At 38.1% G+C, this 22483-nt stretch overlaps 1 protein-coding gene across 5 annotated transcripts in view; it reads right to left on the minus strand.

Moving 5' to 3' along the window:
- The window catches only part of AMMECR1 (AMMECR nuclear protein 1), a 105665-nt gene that overhangs the window by 11128 nt on the left and 72054 nt on the right, over window positions 1–22483 (minus strand). For 2 of the 5 annotated variants that reach the window (XM_054040157.1, XM_054040156.1), the window contains 4 exons: window positions 15133–15247; window positions 12297–12449; window positions 6366–6456; window positions 4344–4440 (listed from right to left, as the gene is read on the minus strand). In XM_054040157.1, coding sequence (XP_053896132.1) covers window positions 4344–4440; window positions 6366–6456; window positions 12297–12449; window positions 15133–15247 — 456 coding nt within the window. Of the gene's footprint in view, window positions 1–4343; window positions 4441–6365; window positions 6457–12292; window positions 12450–15132; window positions 15248–22483 lie in introns of those variants that run through there. The other 3 variants (XM_054040159.1, XM_054040158.1, XR_008446229.1) reach the window with 2 other exon arrangements.

A 22483-nucleotide genomic window follows, 5' to 3' on the forward strand; every position in this document is an offset into this window, starting at 1 on the left:
TTAAGCACAGTACTGGGCGGGCTGTTGGGGCCTATAGTGCTTCCTTGAAGGGTGCTGATGTGTACAGTCCAAGGGACTTAAGGGTTCCCCTGGAGTCTCTTAATCCATGAAGCTTCAAAAAGTACATCCTGCAGGGTTTGCTAGACCTCCTGTGGGAGTCCCAAGGACAGTAGTCATGAATTCCTGCACACGTCCACTGCCAAAGCTGAGCCAGCCACATCCAAAGCGGTTTGCAACGAGGCACCTGCCACTAATTTTCCCTTTTTCACCAGTGAGGAGTACTCTTGCCTAACCTCTTGTGGGACCAAGTCCTTGAACTTCTGCATGGAGTCCAACATGTTAAAATCATACCTGCCCAGCAGTGCCTGCTGGTTTGCAATTTTGAGTTGTGACCCCCCCTAGTAGAATAAACTTTCCTACCAAACAAATCCAGTTTCTTTGAGTCCTTTGATTTTGGGATTGCATCCTGATAGGGTGACCAGATAGAAAATGTGAAAAATTGGGAGGAGGGGGGGAAGGGAAGGTAATAGGAGCCTATATAAGAAAAAACCCTAAATAGTGGGACTGTCCCTATAAAATTGGGACATCTGGTCACTGATGATCCTGTCTTACTCTCTCATTGGCAGTGGATACCAGCAGGGATCCCGTGGTGGGAGGGGGGGGGAAGATGGGTGTACAAGTGCTCGTAACCCTGGGAAGGAACAAAGTATTTTCGCTCAGCCGTTTTTGACGTGGGTGGAAGTGATGCAGGGGTCCATAATGGCCTCTCAGTGAGGCCGGGCTACTTTTGATGGGCCTGCAGCTGCTAAAATGTCAAGTAGGCTATGGGAGGATTCCTTCACTACCTTCACCTGTATGTCCAGATTTAAGGCCACCCTCTTCAACAGGTCTTGGTGAGGCTTATAGCATCGGGGGAGCTGACACGCCCGTCCCTGAGACTGCCTTGTCAATGGAGGAGGCGGCCAGCATCAGCTGTGGATACTCTTTGTCCCTGTTGGCTCGGCAGGATCCTGTAATTTGGTACTGAACTCGGTACGGGAGTCCAGACCGGGTGCTGCCAGATGAGATGGCGGTGCCCTCCAGCATGGTCGGTACCGATAGTGTGTTGGTACTGCACTGTGTTGCAGATGTAAATGGCTCATCCGGTACTGGACTTGAAAGTGCCTGCGTAAGTGCCAGAGTCAACAGTTCAGACTTCTGCAGTATTGAGCCAGAGGAGTGACCTGGTTTAAATCTAACTCTACTCTGGTGCCCAGGCCTGGCCATCCTCGTTGGTGATCGGTGCCAGGACTCAGGTATGGCAGGAGAAGCACTCCTTACCAACGCCCAGGCACTCGATGCCGAGACTTACCAACCTGGCTCAGATGGAGGTCTCAATGCGGCTCCATGAGCAAAAACTTCAGCCTGGCCTCCCAATCCTTCTTTGTGCGAGGTTTAAAGTCTCTGCAGATCTGGCAACGGTCCCCAACGTGAACTTCTCCTAGGTACTTGCAGCTTGAGTGTAGGTAGGTCAGGAGCATAGCCTTGTTGCAGGAGGCGCAGGGCTCAAAGCCCGGTGACTGAGGCATGCCTCAGCACCAGAGAATGGACAAAAACTCTGCTAAATCACCAAGTTACAGAACTTCACTAAAACGAATTACAACTAACTATACAAATAAAAGAAAAAGAAGACCACTGAGACAGCTTGCCAAAGGAAGGTCATTGGAACTGCTATCTATCACGGGCGATAAGAAGGAACTGAAGAGGTGTGGGGTCAGCGGGGTGATTTATATTGGAACTATAGGCGCATGGCATCAGAGGGCACTTAACCGCCCTGATGGGTACCATAGAGGGGAAAATTTCTGGTGACTGTGCTCGGGGCGCTTACAGACTTATGGTGCAATGCACATGTGCAATCACTCAAACAGGAACTACAATTCCTCGAGAGAGAACTAAACTGTAATCAGAAACTTCACTCCTTTAGGGTGAAGTTCTAGGAGAGGGTGTGTTTAAGCACGGGGGAGTCTGAAGGGTCAGCACAGCGTTCAGGGGCTAGGCAGCTTGACAGCAGGTTTCTGCTTTCAGAAGAGGGTGCCAGAAAAAAGGTTAGCATCTCAACAGTAATGCTTAGGGAACTAAGGATTGGAGCAGTGGCTGGACTTCATTAAGGCTCCAGCAGCTTAAAACACACAGGAATGCAGAGACACAGAATTTTTCCTTCACAACAGTCCAGTGGGTAGCCAGCAAAGGGGCAGATGGCCAGATCTGTGCTACTGGGATCTTACTTCTACTTTGGATTGTCACACATGAAAATAAAGGACAGACATTTTGTCCTGCCTGTTAGTTTCTTTTCTTCTAGTTTCAGTACTTGGGGTGATATACATAAATAAATAAAAATACATGGGACAAGTATTCCTACATCTCTCTCATGTTGCTATATTGAAATAAATGAAAAAAAGTGGCTGTCTACAAAAAGATGAAGGAAGTCATTCTATATTTAGTGGTCACTGTATTAGTATCACTGTTGGAGTAATGACATCTGGAGCTTTCTACAGAGGACTGGCTTTTGTTATGAATCTGAGTGACAAGTCTACCTGCATGCAGAAGGGAGAATCCAAATAGGATTGAGACACACCAATTATAAGAAAAGAAAATTAAAACCCACACAAACCTGTCTTTCCTTTTAAAGTGTCTAAGATACTTCAAAACAAATTCTTAATCTATGGGGACATTCAAAAATTAAATTAAGCGTTCGTTAGGAGGCAGGAAATTTCGTGCAGTTTTAGGTTCTGGTAACACAGATAGACCAAATTTGACTTTTGCTCAAAGACTGAGCCCAAGCAATAATGCTTTGTATAATATATTGGCCTAGTGTGAGTAATCATGACTTTCTGTAGTGGCTTTTCTCGGAAACCATGCAGCCCAATACTTAATTCAGTGCTACGGGTAGCCTATCCTTTGGTGCTGAAGATACTAAGTTCTGTTACTTCTAATGTATGAAGGTGGGTGGTTACCATGTGGCTACCCTGAACATTTCAGACAGAAAGAGATCAGTGGCTTGCTAAGGACACACATATTACTCTTGTTGTGCCTTAACAGGATCTTTAAGTTTTAGTTCTGCAAAGGAGTAGTAATGAGAGATTCTTCTCCATGGTTCTTTTGGGAACAACATGTCCAGGAGTATTGGTGCCAAATGGACTTTAGAAGGCCTTATTTTATGGCCCATTGATGATGAACTTATAGAGAAAGATCTTATTTGAATAGACGTAATGGCTTGAGAAGAGTATTGACAGCACGATGGTTAACTGGTGTAGAATGTCACTGCCACCTTTGGAAGAAATTTAGGGCAAGTGTGTAGCACCACCTTATCCTTAAACCATTTTGTATAAGTGGGCCTACTCACTGAGGCTTGAAGGGAATTATGTGTCTAAAATGAAGTAACTGTCACCAAGGAAAAATCTTTCTAGAGACATTCTATTAGCTTTCCCGTCTCCAGGAATGGTTAACTATTACCAATGGTACCTTTGGAGAAGTGAAAATGACTTCCTTGTAATTCTTTTTTCTCTGACTCTTAGTAGATAATCAGCTGATCAAATTGAGAGTTCTGCAGTCTCTCAATTTTGTAATTTATTTATTTTTTCAAGTTTATAACAATGTACCTCTTTTTGTGCATGCAGAACTGCCCCTATTAAAACCACATTTCTACATCATCCAGTTGACGGTGTGTCCTCTACAAATGAGAAAGTAATCTCAAAGCACTAAAAGTCAACAAACACTGCCTGGTTTGTGTGGAGGGAGTGACATCCCCAGCCCAATAATATAGAGACTGTCAGCCCAATTAACCCCGCTGTAGGGGTAATGTATCACCTTTCTTTCAGAAAAGTTGGGAGGGTAATGTAGTTTCCTAGCAGGGGCATATGAAGCATCTGCACAAGCTGAACTTTAGAATTTTGAATGGTGAAAGTTCCTAATCTCTCTCGAACCCTAGAGGGGATATCTATTACACCCAGTGCACTAACTTTGGAAAGCAAGAGCTACCACACCCCTATCGTTTTTCCAAGTTGCAATCTTTAAGCAGCAGCATGAAATAAAATATACAGAGGACTCTTGGAAAGACATACATTAAACAGCAATTCATTCTTCCCTTGCTGAATGTTATGAACTCCTGTGATGATTAATGGAATTTACAGACACACACCAAAAGAAGAAAGGACCACTGTTGCAGAAGGAAAGATATTATTAAATCTGTTACTATGAAGGAAGACTTTACCATCAATATTTTAGCAGATGTCTGCAGGAAATAAATAAATTGGGGCAATATTGAAATAACAAAACATATCTGTAATGTAGCCCCTAATACATACCTGGTCAGTTTTATGGTTTTCCTGAACTCATTAGTAATTGGAGCTTTGTAGCCTCCTTTCCTCAATAAGGAATCTATGGTCTGAATGTGGTCCCATCCTGTTGAGTTTTATCAGAATAAATATCAACAAAGAGCATGTAATTAAACAGACTTTACATTAAAATATTACTTCATGTTATATTTTTGCATCTACTCTGCTAAAGTCCATTATAAAGATTCCCATAGATCTGTAACCTGTAAATTCCTGTGTTCCTAATAACAGCCTCTTGCAGGAAGTACTATATACAGGATTCTTCCTACATCAAAGTAAGTTTATTGTGCAAGGCAAAGATCTTGCACATAGTTTAAAAGTAGATCCAATACAGCCATACTTTCTGGATCTGGAAAAACAAAAGTTATATCCTTCCAAAATCTAAAGGCTGTAAAAGAAAACAAAGACTTCATCCTACTATGGCAAGGTCGTGTATCACAGTAACCCTTTAAATCATATTGAAATAAAATACATAGAACCACTTGAAAATCAAGTTTCTAGTGGAAATATTGCATGTAAGCAATCTTAACTGGCTCAAAGTGTGCTTTAAGGGGTGCAGGTGGAGGACAGAAAAATCCCATGCCTCATCATCAAATGGTATGGGGTCTCACAGACCTTTCTGTAAGTGCCACTGTTAAAGTTAACAGCGATTTTTTTTTCCAATTTCAGAATTACAACATTAAATAGTTTGCTGGCGGTTGGCTTATAAATTTTTGGAGTATTAACCCACAAATAGTTTAGGTTAATTATGATTCTCCTCCAACAAGTCTTTTACACTATTTTAAAGCAATATATAACTATCAAATTTTGAATACATGGTATCTCAATAATATGTAGAAAATGAACTGTGCATCTTTTATTGATAAAACTGTTAGATGTATTTCAGAAATACACAATTGCTTAGATTATTCAGATAGGTATCTAAAAAGACTAAGTATATCATTTTGCTTTGTCTGTTTAATAAATCACATGTATAAAAACCTGTTTGTTTTTTTAAAGAACCCAAAATTATATGTATAAAAATTTTGACTAAAGAAATTCACATAACAATTACACTTTATAAATATAGTATGAACTATCTTAAGTGACCATATAAGGGCTTAGCAAAAAACACTTTTTCCTGAAAGACGCAGACTATAATTATAGAATAAACAAAACTGTACTGGAAATCTTAGGGATAATTGTAAGTAGTCACTTATAGACAGGGAGTTGTATATTCAACGTGATTCTTAGTGCAGGTTTTTCTTTATCTCTTAACAAATTCAAACATAAGGAGGCAAATGCAAAAACAATGAAAAAACAAAAAACAAAAACCCTGAGTCACAGCTAGAAGAGAAAACATTAGTAAGTAGTTAGCGGATCAGCACCATACTGGTATTAAACAGAACTAGTGTATTTTGTTCTTCCAAATGATGAACTTATAAGTCTGTGCCTCTTTTAAAAGGGTCACACTTTCATTTACAAAAGTATTTTGGGACATTCAATATGAAACCAACTCCCTTCTACCCACCCAAGAAACAATGGGAAGCCAAAGCTCTTAAAGAGGATTAAGTGACGGCAGTGAGAGCCTAAGAGAGAAAAACTTCAGTATTGCAGGTTGAGAAATAACTCCACTGTTAAGATCCCCGAGCAGTCATCCCATCACTAAGTTAAACTGGTTTTGCATTTCACTGATTGTAGCAAGTTGGGTGTATGAAAAATGGCAGCTTTTAATTAGCACTGTCCCACCACCTACCTCTTTTATTTTGCATATTGCTGCTACTTTACTGTTTGTTTATGACTTGCTTAACAAATTGCTACAATTTATTGAAATCTTCCCAATAAAGGGATTGATTTTATACAGGCATTTAAGTGGCATTTATAAGAGTTATTCCTTACAGTTAAGTATTGCTCCATCATCTGACATCAGTGCAAGGTCAAATATTGCATTTTAGGTTTATATGTATATTTAAATTCTTCACCAGATCATATGAAATAAAGTGCAACAATGACCTTGCTCCTTTGCAACCTCCGGTAAGTAGGTGGCGGTGCGTTTTGATCCTTTTTCATTGATGAATTCTATTCTAATGCCATGTACACCCACCTGAAAGAAATTGGCAGTTTTATTAGTACATTTAAAAATAATACACGACATTTCTAACGCGAAATATCCCAAGATGTGAGCCCTTTAAAGAAAGGTTTACCCAATTTTAGATTAAAAAAACAAAAAAAATCATTTTCAAGGTAATTCTGAAGTGAATTTAGCCCTCTTTAATGGCGTCCAACTGACAGCCTGGCCAGGGCAGTGGCAGTGCAAGCATGCCCTACAATGCCCCACTGAAGTACTTCATCTCTGACCTGAAGGGAACACCATTTGAGGTGAGAGTACTTGGTCTCCATGCCCATTCAATGCTTAACCTCTCTTCTGATCCTGCCAACGGGGGTGTTATTAATGGGATGTGAACACCTGTCCACCAGAAAGTGAACCAAGTTCACCAGTTCCATTTCACAGGCAACCAGCTGGTCTAATGACTTGTAGCCATTAACAGCTGGGATCTTGTCTGAACTGGCAACCTAATGGTGAAAGTTTTGAGCTATTATCAATCCCTGGAGCCTTCCAGTTCATGAAATTTCCACTAATGTATGAAGAAGAGGGGTACAGGAAGGAAAGGTATTTCAAAGCTTTGGGAAGCTAATCAACTTCAAATTCATATTTCCATATATAGCAAGACTGTTTTCTAGTGTAAGGTCTACTGCCTACAATGAAGAAACCAACATTGCTGACAGAAAGGAGTGACATGCAACTTTCATGAGATGTTCCAAATTCCTATAAGAACTAGCCTGGTGCCCTTTGAGGCACTGTTTGCAAAAGTAATGCGTGTGTACACAGCACTTCCCTATTTTCAAGGGTAAAATAATTCTGCTGTAAACACATGCTCTTGATCAGTTTGTCGTAAGAGGCCTCCAGCTGGAAGTGAAATTTCTTACCCAAATTTAATCAAGTTTTCAGTTACTTTTAAGTTACACAAATGTAAACATAAAATGTTAGTAGCCTCAGATTTTTATTCTTGTGCTCCTTAAATTTGGAAATCTTCAGGTGCAGGTGGAAACATGAGTATTGGGAGTTTAAAAGCTTATAGTGTTATTTGGTTTAGATACCTGTTTTTTGGCACAAACTAATTTGATTTCAACAAAAAGTATAGAAAGATTTTTAGAATGAAGACTTACTCTAGAACAACTGCATGGCAACCAAATTCAAAACCAAGGATTAATATAATGGAGCACACAAGCTCACCAGGGCCAACTGTCCAATTAACACACAGATATTTCAATGTAAATATTATACAAAGTTATTTTTGCTCTAGCATCTTCATGTGACTATGAGTGTGGGGTGAGGGGAGGGAGATTACTCTGGTGACCTTCACTTGAAAATCCTCCTCCTCTTTATCAACGCACCATGTCTTAAATATGACGACACTTTTCTGAATGAAGAAATGAAGATGTGAATCAATAACATCTTCATTCAATGATTCAAATCTTCATTCAGAAAAGTTTCATCTCTAACCTTCATATCAATTAGTCTCAATTAATCTCTCTTACATTTCTGAACCTAAACTTTCAAGTAAGCAGGTGTAACTTTGTTTTAGAAGCCAAATCTGTACTCTTTGAAGGTGTAATTCTGAACCAGACAGTTCTATTATGGCAAATGGATATTTGGGAATGAAAAGTTTAAGCAGATCTTGTCTAATTTATTCTAGGATCAAGGAAACCAACTAGTAACTTTATGCAAACTGTAAGACCACATCTGAATGATGGGAAACTTCACACTAGTACAAAGTGATGCACATCAACATGGTCCATCCATGTGAAGCTCAGGTGCCCCCTTTTATTAGTGTAGCAATTTGCATCTTTTTCAGATCAAATTTGCAAGACAAATTGATTAGAGCAGAAAAGTAATTACAGATTGACTAATTGCCAAGATAAAACCCAAAATGTATCCTGACCAAAAAATTTATGTTTACATACAAACACTACCAGTTTTAAATTTTCCTACATACCAGAAACTGAAAAAACATCTATCAGTCCTCAAACACAACAACTGCAACTCCTCTGAAATCTCTTTTTATTACAGCATGTAGATCGGGATTGGGGTCCCGTTGTTCTAGATAATATGCAAATCCAGTACAGGGTGGTCACTGCCATGAACAGCTTCCAATCCAATTTAAGAAAAGGCTCAACACGTGGGTTTAGCAAGCAATTGGAGGTAGAAAGAGGAGGACATGAGCCTGTCAAAGTTATGTAGCCTAAGGCGCATACAACATGACCACTGATTCCATTTTAAACCTTAACTTTGTTTTAACTTTTCCTATTTCCAATTTGTACAAAAATATTTTATTTAGCCTCTGCGTGTGGTAATTTTCAGGCTATTATTATTAATCATCTACCTGTTTCCACGCTGCTTCTATTAGGCAACCCACAGAGCAGTCACCCAGGGTATTGGTTGTGCTGGAATAACATATATGCACCCTCGTCACTCTCCTTGCCTGCTTTATAATAATAAGCTAGAAGGCTATTGACATTCTCATTGTTTTAATTCACAAATGACAATACTTTTATGGATCTAAGAACAGATAAGGAGAGTAGTGGGATTAGAATCTAGATGAACAGATATAGTACTTACGGTGGTATATATTCAATTACTTAAGGTATTTTGTAAAATATGTTTTATTTTTAGCATGTCTTCAAAATCAAATTTTAAAATTTTGTAGAATATATAAAGTAAGGTCCACCTTCCTGTGCTAATATCCTGTGCAACAGAGGTGATCATGAAAACCTATAGTTTATAATATTCATGAGGAATTAACCAGAAATACAGTAAAAGCTTTGTTATCTGGCATTTTGGGGGAATGGTGGGTGCCGGTGAATCAAATATTCTGGTTAACTGAGAGTTATACATGGAATACCAATTTTCAAACAATTAGAATACAATAAAATGAATAAAGTATAAAATACAGTAGTGCAGTACACAGATATTCACCAAGCCAGTCGTACTGCAGTACTGCACTGCAGAGTGGTTGGTTTCTTGAAGCACGTAGGTGTATATAGGTGAACCTACTGTATAGAAAACTTGTATCTAATGACACTATATATCACTATGGGCAGTGCGTGGCGTACACCCAGATCACTACAAACACACTTAACACTAAAACCATACTGAACATAATTTAATATTTCTTTGCTGATTCAGAAGGCACTTCAACGCTCTTGCAGTGCCTCAGGGTCATCAAGATCATTGTAGATGTGGAAGGTGTAGTAGATTAGGCTGAATCTGTAATGGCCCTATGACACACCCTGGAAAATGCTTTTTTGAATAAATCCCTGATATCCGCTTGCTTGTTTGTCTTCTGCCTCTTTTGCATAAAAGTAGAGTGCAGAATGTACAATTGCATAACGTCCTGGGCAGTATACTAGTCCCCGTTACTAGATTGAAGATTTGTATTGGGAGATATCGGAAACGCCGGATAATAGAGCTTTCCGGTTGATAAAGTGCCAGATAACACAGTTTTTACTATACTGATGATGTGCTGAATATGATTCAATACCCAACCAACAAATAACTGCACTCCAACAGAGAGTAAACATAATTCTCATTGATGCGTAGATTGTGTCATAACCAATTAAACAGACTAACAGAGTTCATGGAAATATCTTGCTCTAATTATGTCCAACACACTCCCGACATACTACTAACCCTGCCCACAACTACACAAGAACATTGCATTGGTATAACCTAACTCGTGAATTTAAACCACTATAGCTAACAACTGCAAACTTCTGCATGGACATTCTTCTTCTAGTGTAAGTGTGGGGTTTTTTGTTTTTTTTCAGTTTTGCTTATGTTGACAGGAACAGGCTTAAATTTTGGGTGGTTGTTTTTTTAAAACTGTCTCCTGGGTGCATCTGTTCACCAGAAACTCTAAAATTACTATCTAATTTCGTACAGACTGATGAAAGGCCATCTCTCAGTCATTACTACTCACTTTCATCTCATCATCAAACCCCACAGCAACAGTCTCAAGAGTCTTCTACAGATTGGTAGCATTTCATCGAAGGACAACAAATTCAGGATAGAAGACCATTTCACAGTATTTTAGGAACCAGAAGCTGACAAAATACTGGCCATTAAGTAGCCTGAATTTGTATGACAGTATGCTTAATGTGGAACTACTGAAGAAACTTGGCTAATTTTCTGATCTGTCTGAATTCTGACTTTTCTTGATGTCAGGAAGGCTTGTTTCAATATTCCAAAGCTTTCTCAAGGAATCTGAATCACTTTGTGGTGAGAAGACACAGATGATCTTAACAGGAGAAAAAAAATAACTGAAAAGAAAAGTACTGGGGAAACCCATCTGCAATTGGGTGTGAGTGACTGAGAAATGATAGCATGGCTTTTGCTTCCTTCTGTATTTTCATAGAAGAGAAATGCAGAAAATGTATAAATTAGTTTGTCTTTCACACATTAACAAGGTATCTACTCCCAAATAGCCAGAGTCTGTAGTACCAAAGCTTGCCTCATGAAACATTTAAGCATATTTCATACCTGTCCTATCCATTTGTAGGATTCAATTTTTTCCTCCCAGGGGCTCCTAATACAGCACCCTGAACCTCTCTCATGGGGTAAGGGATTCAGTGGCCTGAGATGCAGAATGGATAGGAATCTCCTTTTTTTTTTAGGCTCTAAGCAAACCAAACAATTCTCTTTTTAAAAAAGGATTCTGAAACCCACTGCATTGTTTAGTAACCTAGCAGAACTTTTTTTGTGTTTGATTTCCTCTGTGGAGCATTGTATTGTAAGGAAATGTCTCGCTAAATAGTTTAAAGATTCCAACTCTGACATGAGTTGAGAGTAAAGGAATTCGAGAGCAAAAAAGCAACGAGCAAAAAAAATAAATAATTTTGGAGAAGGAATTGCAGTCTGTGCAGGGCGGGGATGACCTTAGTGGAAGGGTAGAGAAATTAGGAAGGTGATTGTAAGAAGGGTGAAGGGAGGAATAAAGCTGAGTTTGCTTTGGGGCTGGATGGCTGCAAGGGGAAATGGAATGGGAGACAATGTCCCATCAGATACACTGGTGGATGTGAAAGGGTGCAGATCTTACTGCCTCCATGTCAGCAGCATTAAACAGTATTTTACCTCCATGAGCTGCTTCCCCACTTGCCCTCTGGTGTGTACATTGTCTACTAAAGTATTATCATTCAAAAACATATCCCAGAATTCATGACACTGCCTGTCTGAGACCTTTTTTTGATGGAAAGGCTGTGATACTACACACAAGTAGTCATTGGACAGGCGTAGTGGAGAGATGTCTCGTGGGAGGAAGACTCTGTGTTTAGAGAAATGAGGAGACAATGCATATCTGCCCAGCATCCATTTCAAACCACCACGTGTGTGAACTACTGATGCATAGTGCAATCATATACAGTCATGCGTGAATGGAAACCCTGTGTATTTTATGAAGTGTCTTCATGAACCACTGTACTGAAGTGATCCTTCGACAGTAAATAGAAAAAGGTGCAAACCTTTATAAGAGGTGAAAATGGTGGCAATTTGAAAAATCATATGGGAGCTAATGGCAGTCAATTCACTCATGTCTCCTGTTTACTCGCCTGAAGTCTCTGCTGCAAAGAGGATTTCTCACTGCTTGCTGCAACTGAAAAACTGATCTCTTCAGTTTGGGAAAACAATTCATTAATCAGTGGAAGGAAGATCTATCAGTCTGTTTCAGGGTATAGGAGGCACTCCTGTCCTGAGCCATGTCTTCAAATGATCTCGTCTCTAAACCACCACAGCACTGCAAGCTGTCTGGATCTGCAATTTTGAAATATTTTGACTTCTGTCAGCAAATTGCTGAATTAGCTCCCACAAGATCTCAATAGCATACCTACAGAAGTAAGGTCTCCTAACCAGGCTGATGATTTTTCAGGATGATCTGGAAATGAGCAGTTATACCAGATGGAAGACCCAGAATCTCTCTTTAGGTCATATTCTAGCCATCTTGAAATGTCTTTTTGCCACTGACATTGCATAACTGCAGTTCCCTTAAAAGAAACATGGATGACATAAGCTGTCTCACTGTAAGGGGCATGTACAGTGACACATCATTCTTTTAAGGACTAACATTTCAGTATAAACTTCTTACTTTATATGGAATGCCTGTAAGTCATTTATAGTTATATACAGCACCATCACTTGAAAAGCATGGCAGAAAGAACTACAGGATTTTGCATGTTTCAGGAGACTCATTATATTATGGCCACCTCTTTTGATTCCCTTACCACGTTAGAGGCTTTAAAAGTATAATATTAAAATATTTGACAATACTCCTCTATCCCGATATAACGCTGTCCTCGGGAGCCAAAAAATCTTACTGCGTTATAGGTGAAACCGCGTTATATCGAACTTGCTTTGATCCACTGGAGTGCGCAGCCCCGCCCCCCCCGAGCGCTGCTTTACCGTGTTATATCCGAATTTGTGTTATATCAGGGTAGGAGTGTACTCTTGCTTTTCCCACCCTTCCAAAAAAGGTTAATGGTTTCCCTTACTGAAGTGTCTTGAGAAATTTCATAGCGAATATTTTTCTATAGAATTTTTAAACCAACGTATAGAATTCTATAGCTGGGATATAGTTCTCTATTTAATTCAATAGGGAGGATTACAAATTCTATCGAAAGGAATTTATATTTTATTACTATCTAAAGTAATTTCTGTCATATATTTTTTCTTCTGTTATTAAATTCGATAGGACTTTGCAATAAAATACAGAAAGTGAAATTCCTAAAGTTACATATATACAGACATTTAAGGTATAAATTAGAAGATGGGCTCCAGATCACAATGTTCCCAGAGTTTGGTGGGTGTTCTGAGCTGGGGTTTTGGTTTAAGCCCCTCTCTCGAACAAATATGTATTTTGGTCATTTTTAAGCAATATGCTTATTTGATAGGCTTTGAAACAGTTTGTCATTATGTAAAAGTATTTATCTGGAAACTTGAAATGCATATTTCAACTTGGGAAGATAATGATCATTACATTGTACTGTACTAGACGATAGCATGAAGCCAATAAAATATTAGCGTGCATTTAAAACTTTATGAAAAACAGTTTCTGAACATGCTAAACTGTAGCAAGCAGACTAGACAAAATCTCAACCAGACAGTTTAAATTATTTACTACATTGATTCAATTATTGGCCTGTAAAGTTTCATTTAAAAAGTCGCTGTAGTTATTAACGCTTGAAAAATTGTGGTCCAAACATATATTGTGCTTCTGTAGCTCAGAGACCAACAATTGGATTGTCTAAAAAGAACTGTTCCTGGTTTAGGACAAAGCTTCAGCACAGAGTAAATTTTTGACAGATGAGAGATAAATCATGAAAAATGGTGTTTATGGTGAAAACACTGATCGTTCCTCAAAGAAAACTTGCACCCATTTTTCTCAGCAGTAGCGAAGACATGAAGCTGTGTCACTACCAATTAACTGTGAAATGCATTATATTTAAGCTTTCAATTACTGTACAATTGGCACTTCTAAGGCGAACGCTGGAGACAGTCACCCCAATGAAAATGAGGTCCCTTATGACCTTTACCAGTGAGAGCACCCAATTGTGGAGACTATACACCAGTTTTCAACCTGCACATACAGCCAATAGAAAAGCATTACAGTTCACAATTTTTAAAAAACGAACACTAAGCATTAGAGCTCTTTTGTGTGTGTTAAACCATTATTAACACAAGACAGTGGAATTTGTTTTCTTTGTAGTGGACTAGAACATGTCCATTGTTTTCATAAGTGACAAATTTTCAGTAAAACTGTCACACTCAGAAATATACATTGTTAAAAAAAAAAAAAAGAAAGAAATTTAGACATAACAGCAATTGCTTCTTAAGCTGGGAGTTTTTATGCTGCTGTGCCAACAATGTGTGCAGTTTCCCTTTAACCATAACAAGTAAAGTGGATGCTGCTCTTCACAGGATAAGTATTAAATTGGAAAAATAAATGGTATATTTGGTTTTCGTTGTTTTCAAGGGATTAGTGGGGACAGGTTCTAAGTGTCCGGCTTGCACCATTTTCACTAGATAAAGTGTTATTTGGCTTCAGCCATCCATGCTTATTCCTATATCTAAATGAAGCAGCTGTGTGGGGCCTTTTTTTGTGTGTGTGTGCGTGCAATGAGTGCACTATGTGATTCCAGCAGCTTAAGGTCAAATGTAGTATCAGTATATATTGTCTGGTACAGCCTCTTTCTAGAGACTTATCTTGTTCTAGCAGAGCGATGGACTAGGACTGTCTTGGTCTCCTCTATAACTACTATATTACAGAAAGTTTTGATCCAAAAACTAAGGATGTATTTTGGACGATGTCTATTGTAATATTGCAGAATTTAATCTTAAAAAAACCCAAAAAAACAAAAAACCAAACCAACCACCAATGGTGTCTTGTTCATGTCTCTCTCTTAAGAACACAGGTTTACTGTGATCATCCAGTGGGCATGAAAATGGCTCAGTTCCACTCTATGGTTTTCATACCCTGAGAACTTGCATGGTAACACCACATCTCCCAGGAAACACCAGAGATGCCTCATCTTATGTGTATAAAAGACAACTAAGACAATAGGAGAACTACACTAAATATTCCAAAATTTCAGTTATTTTCTTATTAGTTGGGAGGAACTAGAGGATACTGGTATCAAGATAACTTTCTTTAAAAAGATCTGGAATCCTTACCTCCCAGTCCAAGTAATCACATACATCTTCAAAATTAGTGAGTAGAGACACTGAGCAGAAAAGCCGTGGCAGCTCATCCCTCGTCATTGGGGGGAAACGGCTATCTTTAAGGGCACTGTTGAAAACAAAACAAATTTTTAAAGCACTTTTTTTTTTTGCCTAAATTGAACTACCTAATGAACCAACTGGAAAAGAAAAAGGTAAGAGACAGCAAAAATAAAAGCTGATGGAATGATGACTACTCTGACAATTAATTCTTAATAGTGCAATGCCCAGTATTGCAAATCCTTTTCTCTTAGACAAATGGTTTCCAGATTTCATGGCAGGACAAGTTATATGGTCACACCAATTGACTAGATTTTCTGGGTGATCACTCCTTGCTGAGTTGGTTTTGCTACTGGGACAGTCTTAAGGAGGAACAAATTTGGGGGGAAAATATATAAAAAACAGATCAACGACAAATCTGTTTTGAAAAGATTAAGTGACATAATTTTGGGTAGGGGAAGACAGTTATGCTGGGAAAAATATATTTTGACATCTTGAAAATAATCAGAATGATAACTCTATAAAGAACTATTGTGTTTAACATATCAATGTAGACAATCTGAATGAGCAAAATACTCATGCAAATTAAGAAATGTCAACGTAAAATACTTATAATGGTACCATCAAAGACTCAGATTTGTGAAACTATAGGACTTGAAACTATTCTGCAAAACAGAGGTATGATAAGTAATAGAGCAGCTAATGAACATCTAAGCTAATCCACTGATAACGTAAGGTCCAGTGGGTAGGTGTGCAATGTAGCAGTGCCACATCAAAGGGAAAGTGGTACCATCTACATTCATCTCAGTAACAGCTGCATTACGAAAACAGGAGAGAATGGTTAACCAGAGATGTATGAAACAAATGTCAAGGATAATTGTGTATTGTGCAAGATTTGGTATAAGGAGAACTGGGCAAACTGGGGGGGAGGAGGGTAAAATGAGTGTAATATACTTGCATTTATTATTTTCTAAGCTTGGGAAAGGAGATACTTGTATACAAATGTGCCTATGTTTAACAAGAAAAAGAACTGATCTGGCCAACTGGTTGTTTCAGCAAAGGAGGAGAATCTAACAGGGCAGAAGCCTAGTTTAAGGAGCTACATAGTCCTCAACATTTTCCACCCATTGAATGTAGGATACAGTCATTAGTTCTATGAACCCTATTTGTAAAATGACTAGAGATGACAACTCTTGGATCTGATACACAACTATGTTTCTAAAGGTGCTCAGGGTTCATTGAAATCTCTGGGTCAAATTTAGCCAGTGTGTAGTCCCATCATTGGTTCCATATAGCTAAATTTAGCCCAGATGGAGTTGTAGTGCAGAGTGCAGTAGACTCAAAAAAGTTTAAATTGAAACGGGGAAATTATAGTGTGTATACTTGACCCAGAGTTAATATTCCATTACCAACTAATGGTAAAAAGTGAATTCCTTCTTATGAAACAGCATTTTGAAAAGAATCAATATATTTTACTGTGGTGTAATGCTTGAAAACATTCAACGAAAAGCTACTGGAACTACTGAGGTGGTGAGAATTACTACAGGCCCCTTGTCAAACATTGGTGGTTTTACACAAAAAGAAGAGGAGAAAATCCAATTTAATTTTTGGATGGAGTTAAATGTAGTTCATTGTATAGGTTGACACAGGATGAGGGGGTTGCTCTACCAAGCATTAAGGAGTATTTTAGGATGCCCAGCTTCAAACCAGGGCCAATAGAGAGACTAGAGAGACAGGAAAACGTGGGGAGGGTACATCAAATAGAAAAGCTAAGTATCTTTTTATGAATGAGGAATATACTTATTAGGAAGGAAAGATCGAAGCATTCTATGCCTCAGCTTTCCCACTGGGAAAATGGGGATAATACCAATCTATGTAAAGCCTCGAGAAACTCTGTATAAAACCATACTATATACATCTCAACTAACATTATCTTTGGCAGGATTATGAAAGTACATTTGTGTATGTGATTGCCTGCGTTAGTTCATCTCAGAAGGTGATTGATATTCTCCAAGACCCCATAAAGTTATTTGCAAAACCAGCTGCACAACTGCTGCAAATTGAAAAATCAGACTCCAGTTCCTCTCCCTCCCTTGTTCCCGTGACATGGAGCAATATCAGAAAACAAAATCTATTTTAGACATGATGAAGTAGTGATAATGAGAGGGTACAAGGTCACGTTCACCCTTTATAGCTCTCTATGTGCTGTTCTTCCTGGGTTTGAGTGAGGCACTTCACAATATCATGACAACTAGCACAAATGCTAGTGGGGAAAAAAATGGCAGTTTAGGAATAGACAAGTAGATGACAAGAACATGAGTAGAGCCAGACTTCTTCACACTGGTGGAATTAGAATTGACATAGCCATAAATACTGCTTATGTTGTAATCTCTGTATAATTATGTATTCTTCATCTATTGTTGAGAACCACTGCAATAACATGTGTTTAACCTGATGTTGGTTATAAGTTACTGCTTCAAGGCTTAAACTGCTATTTTTCAGTGTCACTTAACAGAACAATTCTCAACAGCAATAAGTTAATGAAACATTTTTGTTGATCAAATAACTTTGCATTACTTACTGCTGTGCCTTTCCATCTCTAGAAGGGCAATGTTGTAATTATAAGTGTAATAATTACTGAATAATAAAGAAATATGCTAAGCGAACAGATATACAATCCAGACACTTTCCTGCACCTCTTAAAAATCATACAGTAAGAAAAATTATGTTCTGCAAATCTCAATTTGATATTACTGATTTCTAATTTTAAAAATCAAGATGGTAGGCCACAAAAATCTATTGCCAACCTAAACCTGGCCTATATTAAAAATCATAGTTCAGTTTTTCTGACATATGCAGGTTTGTGATTTATTACTAACTAACAATGCGTACATTATTCTCACCACTTTAACATTCCCTTTTTCCCCCCCACACACTGTGCCACTGGTGTAAAAATACACTGGTCGAATACACTGGCATCTGTAAGTCTGAGAGACTTAAGTCATCCTGGTGTTTTGGGTCAGGTAAGTGATTAAGTCAAAATATTAAGGCATGAGTCCGATTTTTTTAAATTAAATTGATAATCTTTCTGACTAAAGGAAAAAACAAGACTATGTTTAATTAAGATTCCTTGTTACTTTTGTGAATATGCTTTGATTATTATATTGCATTAATATGTTTGGAACTGTTCACTTTTTTATTTTAAAATTCATTGCTGAATTTCACTGCATATTATTTTTGGGACGTTTCCCCCATCCCACAGGAAAAGATACTGCTAAAGATCATGGCAATTCATTATTAGATTTCTAGTTTCTCAGTAACATAATGTGCCTGTACAGTATTAATAGCTTATTGAGTTCTACTGATGAAAAGAGGTGGGTATTATTAAATCTAAACCAAAAATTCCAATTCTCTCAGGACCGACCTGTACAGACGACTGTTATTAGAAAACAATCTTCTAGGTACTGTGTATGCTCCGATCCACCTTTCTTAATTTGTGCAGTAATTTTGTCATGTAAAACACATTCTGTACCAGCTGAATTTGATACCTTCAGGAACCAATAAGTTGTGCAAGAGAACCTACGTAATCACATGGTCTTATTTTTGTAACCTTCACTTTCCCTCTCCTTTTACACCTTGTATTTCATCCATCATATTTGCTTGTTACATCTTGCTTCAAATTAAAGACTAAACTCATTGGGGCAAGGAATATCTCACTATATGTGAAATCATGGGCCCAGTGAAGTTAGTGGCCAATTCCCAGGTATAAATTCTCAGCTGGTGCAGACTGTCAAAGCTCCATTGACTTCAACAATTTTACACTAGTTGAGGATCTGCCCCTTTGACTTTAATGAGGCCAGAAGTCATCCTATATGTTTAATGCAGAAGTCACCACAATAACACCTCAGTTCTAACTGCGGTTATTGTGTGGTTATGTGTTACTTCAATAGTAAATAAGTAACATTCTGAGAGATAATATGAAATCATAACAACGTTGAGTAATGCCCGAGAACTGAGATATGAACCCTAGTATGAACATGCAGCAACACAATAAGATGAAAGTCAAGTGCACAATAATAAAAATGAAAATGTACGGCCACCTCAATTTGAAGCCTGTGGCAGGTAAAAGCCCTTTGATGTTATTTTCATACTTGGCAGCTGACTGAAGGTTTTAAAATTTTAGGAAAATAAGCATTAATTGTAATTTGTATAGTATATCATTAATGTGCACCTTCACTGTACACTCTTGTAACTGCCCAGTTATATCATTATCACAAAATTACACAATATTATGGAAGTGCTGGTAACAATTCTATAGTTAACAATGAGTCAGAAGTTTTCAGTGTAATAGAAGCTTTAAACCTTTATTTTGTAAGTCAGTTGAAGTGCCAGTAAGTGAAATACAGAAAGTAAACTAAGTACGATTTAATATTTTCATGATGAAAAATGGATTGATACAGACAATAAGAGTTCCAAAGTAAATCCTATTCAAAAATTTGTCATTGATTGTTTGATCTTTACTAAAACACCATTTGCAAGGAAACTAAAACATCTGGGATCTGTGCTTTGCTCCTCATGCTCATTAATACGGTGTTAATTATAAATAAGTAGTGCTTGTTTGGATCATGATGATTAACTTTGTTTTCATTACTGAAAAGAAAAACACCAACCCAAACTGCCATATTTAGCAGCTACAAAGTAATATAGCCACTTGGGTAAAAATGGGGGACAGGAGAATAGACATCAAATTCCCTTTCTGAGCATGCTTTCTGTAGATATAAGTGATACGAAACTAAGTTCCCACTTGGGCCCCACACCTGTAATAATTTACACCTAGGTGCAAAAAGATAAATCAGACTTTAAAAATCTGACCACTTGTGTCAACACATACACATATGGGAGCACATGAGCTAAGTGAACAATTCAATTCTACAGAAAGCAGAACGTCAACATTTTGAACAACCTACATACATTTTAAATCACAATTTATAATATTTTATATCATAAGCTGTTATGTCATGAAACGCCAAAAACCTATTCTACTGTAACATCTTCACAAGTTGCTCTGCCTGTGCTGAAAAGAAGGCAAAGTACCACAAGAAATCAGAGAGGCCAACTCTCCATCATCACTCTCTATAAAAACAAGGTTGACAGGAGCAACTGTAACAAATATCGTGGCATTTCCCTTCTTAGTATTATGGGAAGCATCTTTGCCTTGAGTTGTCCTGAACAGACTTCAGACCTTTGCAGACAGAATCTATCCAGAATCACAGTGCGGCTTCAGAGCTGAAAGGTCTACCATCGACATGATCTTCTCGCTGAGACAACAAGAGAAATGCAGAGAACAAAAAAAAAAGCCCCTTTACATAGCCTTCGTCGATCTCAGAAAGGCTTTTGACCTTGTCAGTGGAAGTGGACTATTTGCGCTTCTAGAAAAGATTGAATGTCCCCCCCCAAATTCTTAAGCATGATTTCGATCCTTCCATGAAAACACGTATGGCCCAGTTCAATACGATGGCTCAGTCTCTGAGGCTTTCCAGATTCGTAGCAGAGTTAAGCCAAGCTGTGTACTTGGCCCAACTCTGTTTGGGATCTTCTTCTCTCTGCTGTTGAAACAAGCTTTTGGTTCTTCAACTGAGGGAATCTACTTGCACACTAGAGCTGATGGAAAGCTGTTCAATCTTGTAAGATTCAGGAGGCCCTTATCCAATACCTCCTCTTCGCTGATGACGCAGCAGTGACAACCCACACAGAAGCCTATCTACAAAACCTCTTGGACAGTTTTTCCAAAGCCTGCCAAGACTTCGGCTTACTATAAGTCTAAAAAAGATGAACATAATGTGCCCAGGAGTTGAGGAAGCACCCTCTATCAAGATCAACAACTATAAACTTAAAGTGGTGAACGAGTTGACATATCTGGGGTCCTCTATCGCAGTCAACCTCTCACTTGAAACAGAACTCAACATCTGCATTGAAAAAACTGCCATAACAATATCTAGACTGAGCAAGAGGGTATGGCAAAACAACAAACTGACAGAACACACAAAGATCTGTGTGTATTGTGCATGTGTTATCAGCACACTTTTGTATGGGAGCGAGCCATGGACCTTATATTCTCATCAGGAAAAGAGGCTCAACAGCTTTCATGAGTTGCCTTGGTCGAATCTTTGGTCAAGATACAACTTTCTCCCATTCAAGTTACAGTTCAATCCTAGAGATACAGCACACATGAAAATTGCAACTGACATGAAATTGCACATTACACACACTCGCTTCTTGAAGGGTGAGAGTAGGTTTAACAAACAAGTTTTACAACTTTTCTTTTAAATTTAGATTAATGACAGCTTGACTAGAGGTAGTGAGGAAAATATCAAGTTGGAAAAACAAGGTGGAATACAAAGGAATTACTGAGGAAAAAAAACTGATTAAAAAAAATATATTTGCCAATCAACTGCTCCTTACTTCCTCAATCCCCAGAGCTCATTCACATCCATTAATGCTGACCAAGGAAAGGCATGCTGTACCAAATAGCTGAAAAGAAGTAATGCCAAGCAAGGGGGCTTCGAGTTGCTCAAACTCACTTAAGAGATGGCAATGTTTCAGCAAGAAGTCTGCTGCTCTTGAAATTAAAAGTTTTAATGGAATACATAAGCAATACCAAATTACAGTGCAATGTGATGAATGCATAATTTATGGAGCAAGAAAAGAGTATTGCAACTCAAATATACTTAAAGCACATTTATGCAAGCTTGGGTGTCCTACTGAGGGTAGATCAAGTTACTGTCAATCAAGAAAAAACAAAGCATTACTGTCAGTTTTCCTTCATACAAGACATGCTACACAAGTCTCAGCTTTTCACAAATAAAATTCAAAATGATTTATAAATTCTCTAATGCACTTTTCTGACTTTGGTTTATACTAGATTCTGGAGCACACTTCACATTTGGGATATGGAGAGGCACAGAAAACATAACTGTTGACAGCAGCTGAAAGGTACTCAAAGGGGGAGAAGAGGGAATGAAAAAAAAATCACAGAAATGGGAAAGAGAAAAAGGACTTGTTTAGGGTAGTCCAAGAATAAGTAACAGGATGAAATTTAGCAAAGAAAAATTAAGCTGATATCAGTAATATTTCTTAATACTGAGTATTATTTTTAATTAATTATTGGATTGTAAAATCTCCCCCAAGGAAAGCTGCTGCACCACTTGGATAATTTGTCAGATGGATAATGCAAACTGCAATACTAAAGTATTTTCCATCTGTAATTTCTATGGTAAGATTGGTATGAAGGAACACATACTAGAAT

Source organism: Malaclemys terrapin, chromosome 9 (assembly GCF_027887155.1).
Source record: "Malaclemys terrapin pileata isolate rMalTer1 chromosome 9, rMalTer1.hap1, whole genome shotgun sequence".
NCBI classification, from domain to species: domain Eukaryota; kingdom Metazoa; phylum Chordata; order Testudines; family Emydidae; genus Malaclemys; species Malaclemys terrapin.